The following is an 18253-nucleotide window of genomic DNA, read 5'->3' on the forward strand; positions in this document are numbered from 1 at the left end:
TATTGGGACAACCAACTCTGACCATTGTAGAATGGAATCATACATTTCCAGATGTGGGTTCCTGTTCAAAATATTGTGTACTCACTCCCATCTATGAGTCCCAGAAGTTTGTAATGGGAATTTCCAAACACCCTGTATAATTTTTGGCTTTATTCTGTGCTACATTGTTTGCACTAGTCACACGAACTGTATAGTCACTGTCCTTTAGTAAATTCTCAATAACATTTTTCGTCCTCACGCCCTGTGCGTATCTTGAGGAACAATCACATGCCAATACCTAGAGATGCATGTATTTGTGAGACAACAATTACTATAGAAAAATAAATGCATAAAAAGATATACTGCAGCAGCATTTTATTGTGAATTATCTCGGATGGTTATATTTCAGAACAGCTGAAGCTGCAACGCAACCTGGATAATTACAGCTTCTTACGCAACAGCAACAATCGCTGCCACGGTCCTGACAGTATAGACGATCGACACGATTTCCAAGTCACCAGGGTTTGTTTACTTTCTTTACACTTACTAGTTTTTAGTGGTTTTTCCTATATTTTACAGCTTCCATAAAAATTTCTATTATAAAACTAGATATAATCCTAAACAGTCAGCACCCAGCTTGGTAGAAATCAACTATATGTTCTTTAGACATTAGAAATCAGAGAAATTTACAATTTCTGATCAAAAGTAACCAAACACCCTCATGTAATACAGATTTGATGGCTAGATGTTACAAGAGACAGTCCTATCAGTATAAAAGGAGCCAGGGAGCACTGTGCTGTCAGTAGAGTAACAGTAGCAGCAGCAGCATTGGTCACTCAGGTTACCTCAGTGACTTACAAGGGAACATCCCCATCGCACCCCCCTCAGATTTAGTTATAAGTTGGCACAGTGGATAGGCCTTGAAAAACTGAACACAGATCAATCGAGAAAACAGGAAGAAGTTGTGTGGAACTATGAAAATATAAGCAAAATATACAAACTGGGTCGTCCATGCGTAAGATAGGCAATATTAAGGGCAATGTGAGGTGAGGAGCGCCGTGGTCCCGTGGTTAGCGTGAACAGCTGCGGAACGAGAGATCTTTAGTTCAAATCTGCCCTCGACTGAAAATTTTGCTTTCTTTATTTTCGCAAAGTTATGATCTGTCCGTTCGTTCATTGACGTCTCTGTTCACTGTAATAAGTTTAGTGTCTGTGTTTTGCGACCGCACCGCAAAACCGTGCGATTAGTTGACGAAAGGATGTGCCTCTCCAATGGGAACCGAAAACATTTGATCGCAAGGTCATAGGTCAACCAATTCCTCCACAGGAAAACACGTCTGATATATTCTATACGACACTGGTGACAGCATGTGCGTCACATGACAGGAATATGTTGTCGACCCACCTAACTAGTACACTTAGCGAATGGGTAAAAAGATTCTTCTACCTTGCCCGATTTAGGTTTTCTTGTGGATGTAATAATCACTCCAAAAAAAGTGATGAAAACATAAGAGTTTGTCACATAAACTGAAAATAAAAAGTTAAAATTTTCGGTCGAGGGAAGATTTGAACTAAAGACCTCTCGTTCCGCAGCTGTTCACACTAACCACGGGACCACGGCGCTCTTTGTCTCACACTCCCCTTAATATTGCCTATATTACACATGGACAACCCAGTTTGTATATTTTGCTTATTTTTTCATAGTTCCACACAACTTCTTCCTGTTTTCTCGATCGATCTGTGTTCAGTTTTTCAAGGCCTATCCACTGTGCCAACTTATAACTAAATCTGAGGGGGGTGCGATGGGGAGGTTCCCTTGTTAGAACATGGACTAGTCATTGGATGTCACCTAATTCACAAATCTATGAGGGACATTTCAAACCTTCTGAAGCTTGTTAGTTTCTCCATGTGATGATTCCGCCACTGTTTGTTGAGTTACTGAAAAATCGCTCCAGTTGCTGTTGAGAACATTGCTGATTCCACTATTGTATTCTGACTGATTTGATGCAGCCCACCGAGTTTCTCTCCTGTGCCAGCCTCTTCATCTCAGAGTAGCACTTGCAACCTACGTCCTCAATTACTTTCTGAATGTATTCCTCTACAATTTTTACCCTCTACAGCTCCCTCTAGGTCCATGAAAGTTATTCCCTGATTTCTTAAAATATTTCCAATCATCCAGCCCCTCCTTCTTGTCAGTATATTCCTTTCCTTGATGATTCTCTGGAGAACCATTTCATTCCTTACCTTATCAGTCCACAGTATAAAATGACATTATAAAGGCTGAATAGTTCGCCATTCAGCCTGTGTAGTGTCATTTTATACTCTTATCTGTACTTATATTCTATCTATATACTGTAGCTCAGCATTCTTACCCGAGCTGCCAGAGTTGGCAGTCATGTGTGTGAGGTGTGCTTGCTTGTGTGAATGAATGGTGTGTATTTCTCTTTCGTGTTCTGATGTAGGCTATAGCCAAAAGCTAATGTGTAAGTGTTTGTAATTGTGGCTGTCTGCTACTTAATATGTCATTTTTACATAAGTAGCGGTCTATCTTCTCCTACATTGTTGATATTCCTACTTGTACTTATAGTATACAGATGGAAGCCATTTTTCTCATCTTTTGTTATATACAATGTTTATATATATGCCATGTTTATGGCAATTTTCAGAACTATTAGAAAATGTATTAATAGACAAGGTGTACAACTTAGCTTCCGCCGTTTATTCCCCAACATTTGAGGCTGTAATGAAAGTATTTTCCATCGCTGGACACTACTTTCCCCCATCTTTTGGGCAGTGTACGAAACCTGCATCAAAAAAATTTTTCTTCTGTTGAAGCGATCCACGAATCGATCCGATTTGTGATTTCTTTGTGAGATCAAAAGTGTTGGTCAGCCAGGCCATGCACCATTGATCTAAACAGGTGATAGTCAGAGGGAGCAATATCTGGAGAATATGGCGGGTGAAGTATGACTTCCCATTTTAACGTTTCCAAGTACGTTTTGACCTCTTTTGCAATGTGGGGTCAAGCGTTGCCATGCTGCAAAATCACTTTATCATGCCTCTCACTGTATTGTGGCCATTTATCTTTTAATGCTCTGCTCAAACGCATTAATTGCATTCAATAACAAGCACATGCGATTGTTTCACTTGGTTTTAACACCTCATAGTAGACAACACCGAGCTGGTCCCACCAAATGCAGAGCATGATCTTGGAGCCGTGAACATTCGGTTTGGCCGTCGATGTGGAAGCATGGCCGGGATATCCCCATGATTTTTTGCATTTAGGGTTATTGTAATGAACCCATTTTTCATCACCAGTGACAATACAATGGAGAAATCCCTTCCGTTTTTGCCTCTGAAGCAACTGTTCACAAACACACAAATGCTGTTCAACGTCTCTTGGTTTCAGCTCACATGGGACCCAAGTTCCTTCTTTCTGAATCGTGCCCATAGCCTTGAGACATTTTGAAATGGCTTGCTGTGTCACTCCCATTAATCGTGCCAATTCTTCTTGAGTTTGACATGGGTCTTCACTAAGCAATGTCTCCAATTCTGCATCTTCGAAAACATTCTCTCACTATGCCAGACTACGACATTAAAATCACCGTTCTTGAATCGTTGAAATCACTCATGACATGTTCTTTCATTAATAGCGTCCCTACCATACGTACTTGAGAGCATTCGCTGAGACTCAGCCGCTGTTTTCTTCATATTGAAACAAAACAGTAACACCGCCCACAAATGACGATAATTAGACTCGTAAACTGACATTTTCAATCAAGAACAACTTTATGATGCAGACACAAATCGACTAATGTTTGAATGAGGTTATGTTGACTGAGGTCCAAGATAACTGCCTGACGTCTGCGATTTATTTCTTTCGACCGCTACTTACTGTTGTCGCCACCTATCGGCAAATGGCACAAGCAAAGTTGTACACCTTGTAAAAGCCAGAACTGGTTGTTGTTGTTGTGGTCTTCAGTCCTGAGACTGGTTTGATGCAGCTCTCCATGCTACTCTATCCTGTGCAAGCTTCTTCATGTCCCAGTACTTACTTCAACCTACATCCTTCTGAATCTGTTTAGTGTATTTATCTCTTGGTGTCCCTCTACGATTTTTACCCTCCACACTGCCCTCCAATGCTAAATTTGTGATCCCTTGATGCCTCAGAATATGTCCTACCAACCGGTCCCTTCTTCTTGTCAAGTTGTGCCACAAACTCCTCTTCTCCCCAGTTCTATTCAATACTTCCTCATTAGTTATGTGATCTACCCATCTAATCTTTAGCATCCTTCTGTAGCACCACATTTTGATAGCTTCTATTCTCTTCTTGTCCAAACTATTTATCGTCCATGTTTCACTTCCATACATGACTACACTGCATACAAATACTTTCAGAAACGACTTCCTGACACTCGATGTTAACAAATTTCTCTTCTTCAAAACGCTTTCCTTGCCATTGCCAGTCTACATTTTATATCCTCTCTTCTTCGACCATCATCAGTTATTTTGCTCCCCAAATAGCAAAACTCCTTTACTACTTCAAGTATCTCATTTCCTAATCTAATTCCCTCAGCATCACCCGACTTAATTCGACTACATTCCATTATCCTCGTTTTGCTTTTGTCATTGTTCATCATACATCCTCCTTTTAAGACACTGTCCATTCCATTCAACTGCTCTTCCAAGTCCTTTGCTGTCTGTGACAGAATTACAATGTCATTGGCAAACCTCAAAGTTTTTAATGCTTCTCCATAGATTTTAATTCCTACTCCGAATTTGTCTTTTGTTTCCTTTACTGCTTGCTCAATATACAGATTGAATAACATCGGGGAGAGGCTACAACCCTGTCTCATTCCCTTCCCAACCACTGCTTCCCTTTCATGCCCCTTGGCTCTCATAACTGCCATCTGGTTTCTGTACAAATTGTAAATAGTCTTTCACTCCCTACATTTTACCCCTGCCACCTTTAGAATTTGAAAGATAGAACTGGTAATACAGTCACTAAAGTTCTCAACAGGAACTGGAGCAGTTTTTCATTAATTCTTCTAAAGCTGCGTGGGTTGCCTGTTTGCGATGTGATTGTGAAGCGGAAACATGAAGAAGCAACCACAGCTGAAACAGGATCAAGCAGACCTCATGTACTGACACACAGCAACAGTAGAGCACTGTAGAGAGTGTGTTTAAAAAATCACATTAGTTCAGTTGAAAGAATCACTTCTGACTTCCAAAGTGTTCCAGCAGTCCAGCTAGCACAATGACTGTCTGTGAGGAGTTAAAAAGAATGGGTACAGTGGCCAAGCAGAACCTTATAAGTCACATATTTTACCAACCATTGCCAACTGATGTTTGTGATAGTGTAAAGAGTGATGGCACTGGACAGTGGATGACTGGAAAGGAGTGATTTGAAGTGATGAATCATGTTTCATCCAGTGGAAATTCATTGGAAATGTTTAAGTTGAGTGTGTGCCTAGAGAATTTTACCCGCCATCATGTGTCGTGTTGGCAGGGAAGTACAGAAGAGGTGATTTTACAGTGTGGGTGTGTCTTTTCTGTTTAGGTTGCGATCCCATATTGCACATAAAAAGACGCTAAATGTAGAACGATATGAACACATTTTATAGTGGGGATGATTGTTGATAGTCTCAGCATAACAATGCATCCTGTCATAAAGAAGCTCTGTGGGGCAATGGTTTGTGGACAGTATCATACGAGGGGCATTTGAAAAGTCCGTGCAAAAATAAAAACTATTTATGTGTTTGGGGTAAACCTTTTTTATTCTTCAACAGTCTCCTTTTAGTCACTTTGTCCAATGTTATTCTTATTTGTTGATCCCTTCCAAATAATAGGAATTGTCCAAGTCTGCAAAATAGCAATTAGTTGCTGCAATCACCTCCTTGTTTGAATAAAATCTTTGTCCTGCCAGCCATTTCTTCAAATTAGGGAACAAATAGTAGTCCGAGGGAGCCAAGTCTGGAGAAAAGGGGGATGTGAAATGACCTGGAATAGTATTTCCAATAATTTTGCGACCACAACTGCTGAGGTGTGTGCTGGTGCATTGTCGTGATGGAAAAGGACTTTTTTGCGGTCCAATCGCCGGCATTTTTCTTGCAGCTCGGTTTTCAGACAGTCCAATAACGATGAATAATATGCACCTGTAATAGTTTTACCCTTTTGTAGGTAGTCGATGAGGATTATCCCTTGCGAATCCTGAAATACAGTCGCCATAACCTTTCTGGCCGAAGGAATGGTCTTCGCCTTTTTTGGTGCAGGTTCTCCCTTGGTAACCCATTGTTTAGATTGTTGTTTGGTCTCAGAAGTGCATTAATGTATCCACAATGACGAAACAATGCTTAAAGTCCTGCGGATTCTTCCTGAACAGCTGCAAACCATCGTAGGAACACTCCACACGACTCCGTTTTTGGTCAAGCGTGAGCAATCGTGGAACCCATCTTGCGGATAGCTTTCTCATGTCCAAATGTTTATGCAAAATATTATGTACCCATTCATTCGAGATACCCACAGCACTAGCAATCTCACGCACCTTAACTCTTCTGTCATCCATCACGATATCATGGATTTTATCAATGATTTCTGGAGTCGTAACCTCCACAGGGCGTCCAAAACGTTCAGCATAACTTGTGCCCATATGACCTCTCCGAAAATTTTGAAACCAGTTATAAACTGTTCTAATCGAAGGCGCAGAGTCACTGTAATGTTTATTAAGCGTCTCTTTAGTCTCCTGAGGCATTACACATTTCATAAAGTAATGGTTAATCACCACACAAAATCCTTCTTCGTCCATTTTTTGACAATCACTCGACTTCCGTGACTCACGCGAATGCCAAACACAACGAAATAGCCCAACATGGCTGAAACTTGGTGTGTGTTCTTTCAAAAGGTGCTACTAACTAAACATGACCTGTATACACACCAGTGGTGACATCTCTCGGACTTTGCAGACTTTCCAAATGCCCCTCACAGCTGAAATGGACTGGTCTTCCAGAGTCCTGACCTGAACCCACCGAAACACCTTCAGGATGAGTTACAACATTTACTTAACAAAAAACCCCAGCATCCAACATCACTACCTTCTTGTATTTTAGCTCATGATAAAGAATGGGCTGCCATTCCTCCACAGACATTCAGGCACCTCATCTGAAGTGTCCCCAACTTAGTGCAGCCCATCAAAAAGGTGAACGTTGGGCATGCTCCATATTAATGCCCACAAATATGTGTCCTGATACTTAAGATCAGATAGTGTATGACCAGACATTCAAATAATAATTATAAATACAGGAAACAAGATAGAAGGTGTAATGACAGTGTTGGTTCAGTGATGTGGGAACTGAAAATTCTCACTGAAATATGCACAAGAAAGATAAAAATACCAGCTTCAAACCAAAGCAACTAAAGTGCCTACATCGATTTTAAGCTTGCATGTGTGTTATTTCTCTATGTGCAAGGCACGGAAGGTACTGTTCTCTTGTCTGCATGTTCGGTGTTAGATTGTATCAGTTAAAGAAAGATGGAAGAATTGCAAGCATTCAGACCCAGTAATTCTTTCGTCAAGAAATAGACAGCAGCTACAGATGGAAGAAAGAGAAAGTGTAAGTGAGACAAGTCATTCAGATCCAAGGACTGAGATGAACTGGAATCAATAACTTTCATTTTTAAGTTCTACCATGCTCTATTCAGCTGTCCCTGTTGTAAATCATAATTCTGAGTGAATTTACGGTAAACACTTTTGATAAGACTCATATCATCTGTACATTCTTTTTCTGAATTATAATTCAGAAAAAGAATGTACAGATGATATGAGTCTTGTCAAAAGTGTTAACCCTTTTGTTTATACCTATTAAGATCTTCACTCTGTTAGCAGTTTTTATTACTAGTAAACCTTCACTTTCCAAATATTCATATGGTTCATATTTCATTTTGGGCTAACCTTTTTGACACAACATCTGCAGTGGTTTATAGGTGAACATTAAAACACTAGTGGTTTTATTGTTAAATACTGCTGTGTATGTATTTCATATAAAACTCCTTTACTTTCGTTTTGTACAAGTATGAGATGATGGGAAAGAAATAATGTGTTGTCTTAATGGTTTACAAAAGAAGATAATTTAAGATTAGACTACTCATTTTGTTGCAGAGAGCTATGGATACGCTGGGGTTCATGCAGGACGAGGTGATGAGTGTCTTCAAGATTGTTGCTTCCGTACTGAAGCTAGGCAACATCACTTTTGTGCCAACGAATAATATTGATGGCACAGAAGGCTGTACTGTAAACAATGATTATGGTGAGAATTTATACTTTCCATTATTGTTTTATACCAGATAATATGTTAAAAATGAGACAGGCGGATACTAGCTAGAATTACAAAAAATATATATAATTTTTATAACTTTATTATTGGAAGCTAGGACCAAATGTTATTCATACACATCACACCTGTTGTTCTTCCACAATGCTGTGGGTACAGTTCTGAAACATTATTGTGAGGGAAAGGCAACACTTCACAATATAGAGGACACATTGAGCAGCAACTGGGCACATAATGCAGTACTATAAAGTTCTGGGCGCAATGTAAAAAAATGGAAGGAGTAAACATAATAGTTCAACTGCTGCTCTGTTGATAGGCACAGAAATTAGTGTGATATCTGTGCTAAGTTTTTGGATAGTGTTAGCTGATAAACAAAAATGTACACATACACATATGCGACTGCATTGTCCCAGCACTGTAGCCCAGCTGCTGAAACCGAGTTTTGTTACCAGAAACAAAAAACATTAAGGAACAAATGTGCTCGGTAGTGAGTGTAAGAGTTGCAGGTGTCTTAAAGGCTCAGGACTGGGCCCAGTCAGATGAGACATTTTTGAAATATATCCCTGTGGTCCCACTACATGTGTCTGAGTGGCAGCTGAGTTCATTCCATACCTTCTGTAGGAACATCTTGTCATCACAGTGACATTGATGCATTCCATGAGCAGGTCCAGTGTTATTAGCAGCAGTGGTATGTAAATGTGCGCCTTAAGGCCAGGTTCTCGTTCAAATGAGCAAGAAAGTAGGCAAAGTTTGGAACTTTTATTTTTTTGAAGCAATAAAAAACGATACAAAGGAACTGTTTGGGGATTATGATTGGTCATACTTTGAACTTTATTTTAGATTTCCAATTTTTTTAAAAAATTACATCTGTAGTTATGGTTTGGTCAAGGGCCTGTGAGTTTGAAGTACGCAGACTGCGTGCAGTGTAGCCCCTCAGGAGTTATCTGAAATACAAAATGGATAACATCTGTTGATACTAAATTAAATTCAGGGGAGTTTATACCTACTCAAAATGAAATAATCTTAAATTTAACAATTTGGTACTAACTCAAACTTTGAGTTCGATTTTTGTTTTTTTCCCACTCTTTATGGCTTCACAAAAAATAGTTAATAATAACAAATTTCATGTGTTGTAGGTATAAACTCCCAGAAAAAGTGTTTACTTCTCTGGCATCAAAGGTAGATGTTAATAAGTTGAACCTTTTCTATTTTATGCTGTATGCAGTTCTGGAAAATTGTTTCTCAAAAAAACTAGTATAAAAATTAAGGAAAACTTTTATATGTATTATTAGTTCAATTTGCATAAAATTACACATTATTATATATTTTTGATGTCACTGAACACAAATCTGAAGTTCGATTTTCAAAATTCAAAATGGCTAATTAGCAATTGCTTTGTTCTTTTTGAGGAGAAAAGCTGGTCTGGCTGACTGGATATGCTGCATTTGGCAGCTTCCACACATTGTTTATCAGCTTTTTTGGCGAGTGTGTTTGCATGCATACTGCAGTACAAATCATTTTGTAAACATGCGTCCTGCCACAGCAAGTTTTCTACCTGAGCCAGGCATCTCTGGTTTAGAGTGTCCCATGGCAGCTGTGACACAGTTTTGAACAATAGGCTGTAGAAACTTTTGCAACACATGGATTAATAAACCTTTACGTCCCAACATTCTAGAAATGTATACTTCACAAAAAATGACTGTGAACCTAGCCTTAATGTACCCACAAAGGAAAAACTGTTAAACTGTTGGGTCAGGCAATCTGCACGTGAAGGGAACACAGGCACATCATATTCACCACTACACCCAATTGAGCAATGCAAAAGTTCGTCATTTAGGCTGTGACAAACATTGATGCTGCAATGCTACAATGAGGGTGTGTTCCATCACAGTATCTTCCACACAGTTCATGGCTTTTGTGGACCATTTTTTGGACTGCATACAAAATTTTCCCTTACGCTCTTCACAGTTGCATCTGGAACACTTGGTAAGCCAGTACTTTTCTGTTTACAGAGGCAACTAGTATCCCTAAATTGTCTATACCAATGCACAATGCTCTGTTTACGTGGAAGTTCTGTTTCATAATTACTCTTGAATGCCCACTGCACTATTGTAACAGATAAACATCTTGCATATTCCAACACACAAAAACTCTTTTCTTGCTTTGTTGGTTGGCACAGTGCAAACTAGGTGAGTTTTTGGTTCTATTTGTGCACCACTCCTGTTTGTACATTTAATACTTTGGAAAATATAAAATGAATCTACATCTACTGCTACATAGATGCTCCACAAGTCACCATACGGACTGTGATGGAGGGTCCTCTGCTCAACTACTAATTATTTCCTTTCCTGTTCCTCTTGCAAATAGAGCGAGTGAAAAACAACTGTCTATATGCTTCTGTATGAGCTTCTCGAATTTTATCTTCATGGTCCTTACGTGCAATGTATGTTAGCAGCAGTAGAATTGTTTGGCAGTCAGCTTCAGATACTGGTTCTCTAAATTTTCTCAATGGTGTTTCTCAAAAACAATGTCACCTTCCCTCCAGGAATTCCCATTTGAACTCTCCTAGGATCTCTGCAACATTTACATGTTGCTTGAACCTACCAGTAACAAACCTGGCAGACCACTTCTGTGCTTCTGAATTGCTTCGATCTCTTCCTTCAGTCCAACCTAGTACAGATCCCAAACACTTTTATCAGTACTCAAGAATATGTCACACCAACATCCTATATGTGGTCCCCTTTACAAGTGAACCACACTTTTCTAAAATACTCCCAATAAACCAAAGTTGACCATTCGTCTTCCCTGCCACAGTTCTCATATAATCCTTCCATTCCATTTCATATCGTTTTGTGATGTCGTGGTCAGATATTGAAACGACTTGACTGTGTCAACCAGGACACTAGTAATACTGTAACAGAACATTATAGGTTTGTTCTTCCTATGCATCCACATTAACTTACATTTTTCCACATTTAGAACTAGTTGCCATTCATCTCACCAACTAGAAATCTCGTTTCAGTCATCTTGAATCATTTACAGTAACCCTGCATTGCCCATCTGGCCATGCAGGTGACATTGTCCTAATAACATGCACGCAAGAAGAATGAAAAGGATTCAGATCCTGGAATTGGTGGCATCAATGTTTGGGCTTCAAATTAGTACTGAAAGACAGAGTATGTATCCATAGGAAGTAAGATCCATAAATCCCAAGATCTGTCTGTAAACTATATCAGATGAAAGCATGTAAACAGTTAAAATATCTTGGAACAGTGTTTACTGCAGTAACATTAATGGAAGTGCAGATTAACACACACTGCAGGCGAAAAGCAGGTGCTGTAACTTTCTAAACCCTGTATTAAGATCAAGGGAGATCATCAACAACTAAAACTAAGACTCTATAAAACATTAATTACGCCATTGGTACTATATATGGCTGTCAAATCTGGAGGACTTGAAAACAAGACCATAAACAACTACTTACATTGGAGGAAAAGGTCCTCAGGAAAATATATGAACAGGTCTGGGTTCCAACGACTGGAGAATGGAGAATGAGCCAAAATACAGAACTATAATAACTGTGCAAGAAGCCTATTATCATTATAGTGATGAAAAGCAAAAGACTTCAGTTGGTGGACATGTAGTGACAATGAAACAAGTGAGATGGTCCAAAATTGCAATGGATTTGATCCCATCAGGGGGCAGAGCAGTGGGAGTAACTAGGGAGGGATGGACGGATGGATTGATGGTTGGATGGATGGATGGACCTACCTCACCTTGTTCACGGATGGAGAATTGAGGGGTATCATATTGTCTAACCCTGTGGGGCTGTGGTGGTGGGCTTTGCTGTTACAACAGCATGTGCGGACAAATTGTGCTCACTTTTTTTGTGTATATTGGTTGTTTTTGTTATTATTTTACATATAATTTATTTAATTTCTTTAAAAAATGTAAACAGTTTTATGAAAAAGACAGATTGCTACTCACTGTAAACATGATATATTGAGTTGCAGACAGATACAACAAAAAGACCATTACACATCCAGCTTTCAGTCAAAGCCTTCTTCAGAAAAGAAAACACACACATTCCCACAAGCGGGGGCACACCTCACACACACACACACACACACACACACACACACACACACACACACACACACACGACTGCTATCTCCGGCCACTGCAGCCAGAATGCAACTGCCGTGTTGAACAAAATCGACAATCTGGAGTGGGATGGGAAGGATGGATAGCAGGTTATGAGTAGGGAGAGACAAGAGGGCTGCCTGGAGGAGCATGTAGGGACTAGACAGTGGCAGGACAAGGCTTCCAGGCACAGTGTCAGGAGGCTGTGAGGAGGAAGAGGAGCGGGAAGGGGAAAAGATCAGTGGGTTTGTGGACAGTGAGAGGTATGCAGTGAGGGTGACTGAACAAGAGTATGGAGGAGGTGGTATGACTGAGGGGGAGGAAACTTCTGAGGTTATCAGTCCCCTGGAACTTAGAACTACTTAAACCTAACTAACCTAAGGACATCACACACACCCATGCCTAAGGCAGGATTCGAACCTGCGACCGTAGCGGTCGCGCAGTTCCAGACTGTAGCGCCTAGAACCGCTCGGCCACTCCGGCCAGCCACCCAACTGTTTTCACCCCTTCTGTCCTATCACCTCCTCCCAGTTCACACCCCTTCACCCTCATTGTACGCCGCTGTCTGCCAATGCACCCACTGATCTTTTCTTGTTTTGTGCTGATCTTCTTTTCAACAAAAAAAAACTTCTAAATGTGACCTTTAGGCCAAAAACCCTTTTTGTAGGGTAGAAAACACACATACATTCACACAAGCACAAATCAGACACATACATCATCAGTGGCCAGAGACAATGGTCGTGTGTGTGGGTTCTGCTTATGTGAGTGTTTTCTGCTCAACAGAAAGGCCTTTTGGCCGAATGCTTAAATGTATAGCAGTCTTCTTTTTGTTGTGCCTCTTTGTGACTCAGTATTCCTCTGCATCGTGAGTAACAATCTGTCATTTTCATAATGTTGTCGTTTCTCTTAAATTATTTGCATTCTGTCAGGAGTTTCTTTACTATAACCATGAATGTGAGAAAAGTGTCTTTTATTGTGATTAATGTGTAGCGTGTCAGATGGTTCAACAACATATCAACTGGAAAACAAAAGTTTTTAAATGAGAGTGACATTTTTACACTGTTGCCATAATTTTATTAGATATTCTCAATCACATCACAGACACACATCTAATTTCAGCATATTTGTATAGTACAAAGATTTTCATAATCAACTTGGGATGATCTAGCCAGAACAAAGAATTTGCTTACTCCTGACAAAGAATAAAAGAAGTGACTCCTAAGCAGATAAATTAAGACGCTGTGATTATCAAATGTGACTTATGAACTTTTTTCTAGTGCACTATTGGCGAGTATATATAATTTATGGCTACACACCAGAACATTTGAGAAACACCTAGTGTCATTTCATTTATTTTAGTTACATCCACTTTTTAAGTGAAGAATAAATTTAAATAAAAATATAAATTTTCTTGCGAAGGAAAATAAAGAAACTAATACTGACAATAATTATTTTAAGTAATTGCAATTGTATGTTGGAACATTCCAGAATAAAAGTTGACTATTTTTTCACGAATTTATTTTTATTGAAACAAAGTGTTTACTGACAAGAAGGTGATAAGAACCTTTTAAATCTGTTGATGACAATTTATTTTCACAATTTTTTGTTTTTTGTTTTTGACAATATTTTCACTACTTGTTTTGCTTACAGAATTATGTTACAGATTTTTTTATTTAACAAACATGCTTTTTTAATAATCCAGCTGCATTTACATGATCAAAAAGTAGATAATTAACTAATGAATTGTAGTGTTAAACAATTTATGTAAAATATGGGAAAGGCAACCACTTACCTATAAAGGACTGGTGTGTGGCACTTCGAACCACTTAATAAAAAACTGTAAACACTAACTTTTGAGCTCTTGCTCTTTTTCTAGTGAGAGTACCTGCATTCACTCACAGTCACGTATACACCAAAACATACATGCTCACAGTAACAACTGCAAGCTGCAAGCAAGGGCTTGATAGCTAATTTTAACTATTTTCCATTGTATGTTTCTGGTTGCCTTTCCTTTATTTTATGTATTTTTCAATCCAGGAATTTCCATAATTGTCATTTAAACAAAGTTTCATCTCTTTGCAAGTTTACATGACATTTAGTAAGACTCAAACTAATTAAATAATGGAAAGTTACACTGTTTTTGACATATGTTTATCTTCAAAAATCAAAGAAACAACCCCCAAGCTGTGTCTAAGCCATGTCTCCGCAATATCCTTTCTTCCAGGAGTGCTAGTTCTGCAAGGTTCGCAGGAGAGCTACTGTGAAGTTTGGAAGGTAGGAGACGAGGTTCTGGCGGAATTAAAGCAGTGAGGATGGGGCGTGAGTCGTGCTTGGCTAATTCAGTTGGTAGAGCACTTGCCCACGAAAGGCAAAGGTCCCGAGTTCGAGTCTCGGTCCGGCACACAGTTTTAATCTGCCAGGAAGTTTCAAAAATCATGTACTACTTACTTATTCCTCTCTATTTTAAAGTGAAATTAATAGGGTCTTTAGCTTTGAAGAATATTATTTTTGCACATTGTGACTAACAGGAATATTGACATTAAATAAAGTCATTGATGCTGTATAAGCTCCAATTAATCATATGTTTGTCGGAAAATGTGTATTGTTCATTCCAGGACTGAAATGGTATCAGACACTTCAAATCCCAAAGTGGTATCAGTCTCTTCATTTTGTTAAACTGGTGTAGTCTTGGTACATTACATGCTGTTGTTCTTGGGTAGCAAGCAGTGGCTGCAGGAATATACACTTTTGCAGAGCTGTTTGAAGTGTGTCAGCTGCTGGGGATGGACATGGCCAGCCTGACCGCAGGCCTCACGCAACGCACAGTGGCAGTGTGTGTGTCGTCCAAATGCTGCTCACCAGTGCCACGATCTGTTGCTTCTGGCCTCAACACGCCCTCCCGCAGTGTTGCCAGAGGTAGTCTGTTCTGAGTTGCCAGAAGCATTCTTTCTGCAAAAGTCACACGAGAAACAGCTTTTACTAATGCACCTCCCAAAAATATTAATATAGTACTCACTAGCTAAGAAGCAAGCTCTCCAGTGTATTAGCAGAGAAGTAATTGCCCTCATAGTGCCACGAATGGTGTAGTTGTAAAATCCCTCCCCTTTACAACCATTCTTTCTGTTGCAAAACTGGATATAAAGATTGTAGCTTTGGTTGCTTTCATAGGATTATTACCCCATACTTTAGACAGTACAATGAGGTGACAAAAGTCACAGTATAGCAGTATGCACGTATACAGATGGCAGTAGTATCACATACACTAGGTATAAAAGGGCAGTGCATTGGCTGAGCTGACATTTGTACTCATGTGATTCACGTGAAAAGTTTCCAACCTGATTATGTTTGCACGATGGGAATTAACAGACTTTGAACATGGGATGGTAGTAGGAGCTAGATGCATGGGACATTCAACTTCAGAAGTCATTAGGCAATTCAATATTCCGATATCCACAGTGTCAGGAGTGTACTGAAAATACCAAATTTCAGATGTTGCCCTTTACCACGGACAATGCTGTGACTGATGGCTCACTGAATGACTGAGAGCACTGGAATTTGCATAGGGTTGTTGGTGCTAACTGACAAGCAGTGCTACATCTACATCTACATCTACATCCATACCCCACAAGCCACCTGACAGTGTGTGGCGGAGGGTACCTTGAGTACCTCTATCGGTTCTCCCTTCTATTCCGGTTTCATATTGTTCGTGGAAAGAAGGATTGTCGGTATGCCTCTCTGTGGGCTCTAATCTCTCTGATTTTATCCTCATGGTCTCTTTGCGAGTTATTCGTAGGAGGGAGCAATATACTGCTTGACTCCTCGGTGAAGGTATGTTCTCGAAACTTCAACAAAACCCCGTACCGAGCTACTGAGCGTCTCTCCTGCAGAGTCTTCCACTGGAGTTTATCTATCATCTCAGTAACGCTTTCGTGATTACTAAATGATCCTGTAACGAAGCACGCTGCTCTCTGTTGGATCTTCTCTGTGTCTTCTATCAACCCTATCTGGTACAGATCCCACACTGCTGAGCAGTATTCAAGCAGTGGGCGAACATGCGTACTGTAACCTAGTTCCTTTGTTTTCGGATTGCATTTCCTTAGGATTCTTTCAATGAATCTCAGTCTGGCATCTGCTTTATTGATGATCAACTTTATATGATCATTCCATTTTAAATCACTCCTAATGTGTACTCCCAGATAATTTATGGAATTAACTGCTTCCAGTTGCTGACCAGCTATATTGTAGCTAAATGATAAGGGATCTTTCTTTCTATGTATTCGCAGCACATTACACTTGTATACATTGAGATTCAATTGCCATTCCCTCCACCATGCGTTTCGATATACCACAGCATCATCCACAAAAAGCCTCAGTGAACTTCCGATGTCATTCACAAGGTCATTTATGTATATTGTGAATAGCAACGGTTCTACGACACTCCCCTATGGCACACCTGAAATCACTCTTACTTCAGAAGACTTCTTTCCATTGATAATGACATGCTGCATTCTGTTATCTAGGAGCTAGACACATGGGACATTCAACTTCAGAAGTCATTAGGGAATTCAATATTCTGAGATCCACAGTGTCAGGAGTGTGCTGAGAATACCAAATTTCAGACATTGCCCTTCACCACTGACAATGCTGTGACCGACGGCTCACTTAATGACTGAGAGTGCTGGAATTTGCATAGGGTTGTTGGGGCTAACTGACAAGCATGAAGCGTGCTGCATGAAATAACCACAGAAATCAATATAAGATGTACGACGAACGTATCTGTTAGGACATTGCATTCAAATTTTGCATCAATGGGCTGTGGTAGCAGATGACTGACGCGAGTGCCTTTGCTAACAGCACGACATCGACTGCAGTGCCTCTCCTGGGATTGTGACAATGCCAGTTGGGGCCTACATGACTAGGAAACCTTGGCCTGGACAGCTGGATCCCAATTCCAGTTGGTAAGAGCTGATGGTAGGGTTCAAATGTGGTGCAGACCTCATGATGCCGTGGACCAAGTAGTCGACAATGCACTATGCAAGCTGGTCGTGGATCCATAACGGTGTGTGCTGTGTTTACATAGAATGGACTGGATTCCCTGGTCCAACCAAACTGATCATTGACTGGAAATGGTTATGTTCAGCTACTTGGAGACCATTTGCAGCCATCTATGGACTTCATTTTTTGTGGATGACGATGCACCATTCACCAGGCCACTGCTGTTCGCGATTGGTGTGGTACCTTCGGGCAATTCAAGCAAATGATTTGGCCACCCAAATCACCCACATCAATCACTTTATTTATAAAAATATACAGTACAGTCTCCCACAAACTTTATATATTCACAACATCCTTTACCTTTAATCCAAATATATACAGATTCATTTACAGAAACTTTACGTCTATTTCTAGTGTAAAGGGATAGTGAGGAAGGTGAGGTATATACAGATTTTCCAAAGTCTTTATTAGCAATTTCTCCAATATGGTAGGTGCGGAAGGCGATGACATCTCGATCGACGAAACTCTCCAGGCCTCCAACTGCGGGAACACCAGATCCACCTCTTACGATGACTACTGTCAGCCACCCATTGCCATGTGAAAAGGTATCATTCACGTCAATACTAAAATTTAGTCTGCAACCACGAAACATACAGGGTCCTTCGAGAAGTTCACTGGCAGAAATGTTCTTCAACTTGTTACTCTTCTTGTCAGCAGCAGAGGTAGTCATTTCAATGTTCTCGATTGTTTTGTAGACTGTTTGGCGAGAACGTCGACGGTATCTTCTGTAAGGCATCGTGGCAGCGTTC

General features: G+C 40.0%; 1 protein-coding gene across 1 annotated transcript in view; it reads left to right on the forward strand.

Moving 5' to 3' along the window:
- The window catches only part of LOC126215193 (unconventional myosin-Ib), an 890664-nt gene that overhangs the window by 622313 nt on the left and 250098 nt on the right, over positions 1 to 18253 (forward strand). The window contains exons 10-11 of the mRNA XM_049941860.1: positions 389 to 501; positions 8135 to 8282. Of these exons, the coding sequence (XP_049797817.1) occupies positions 389 to 501; positions 8135 to 8282 (261 nt within the window). The remainder of the gene's footprint in view (positions 1 to 388; positions 502 to 8134; positions 8283 to 18253) is intronic.

Source organism: Schistocerca nitens, chromosome 12, assembly GCF_023898315.1.
Source record: "Schistocerca nitens isolate TAMUIC-IGC-003100 chromosome 12, iqSchNite1.1, whole genome shotgun sequence".
NCBI classification, from domain to species: Eukaryota; Metazoa; Arthropoda; class Insecta; order Orthoptera; family Acrididae; genus Schistocerca; species Schistocerca nitens.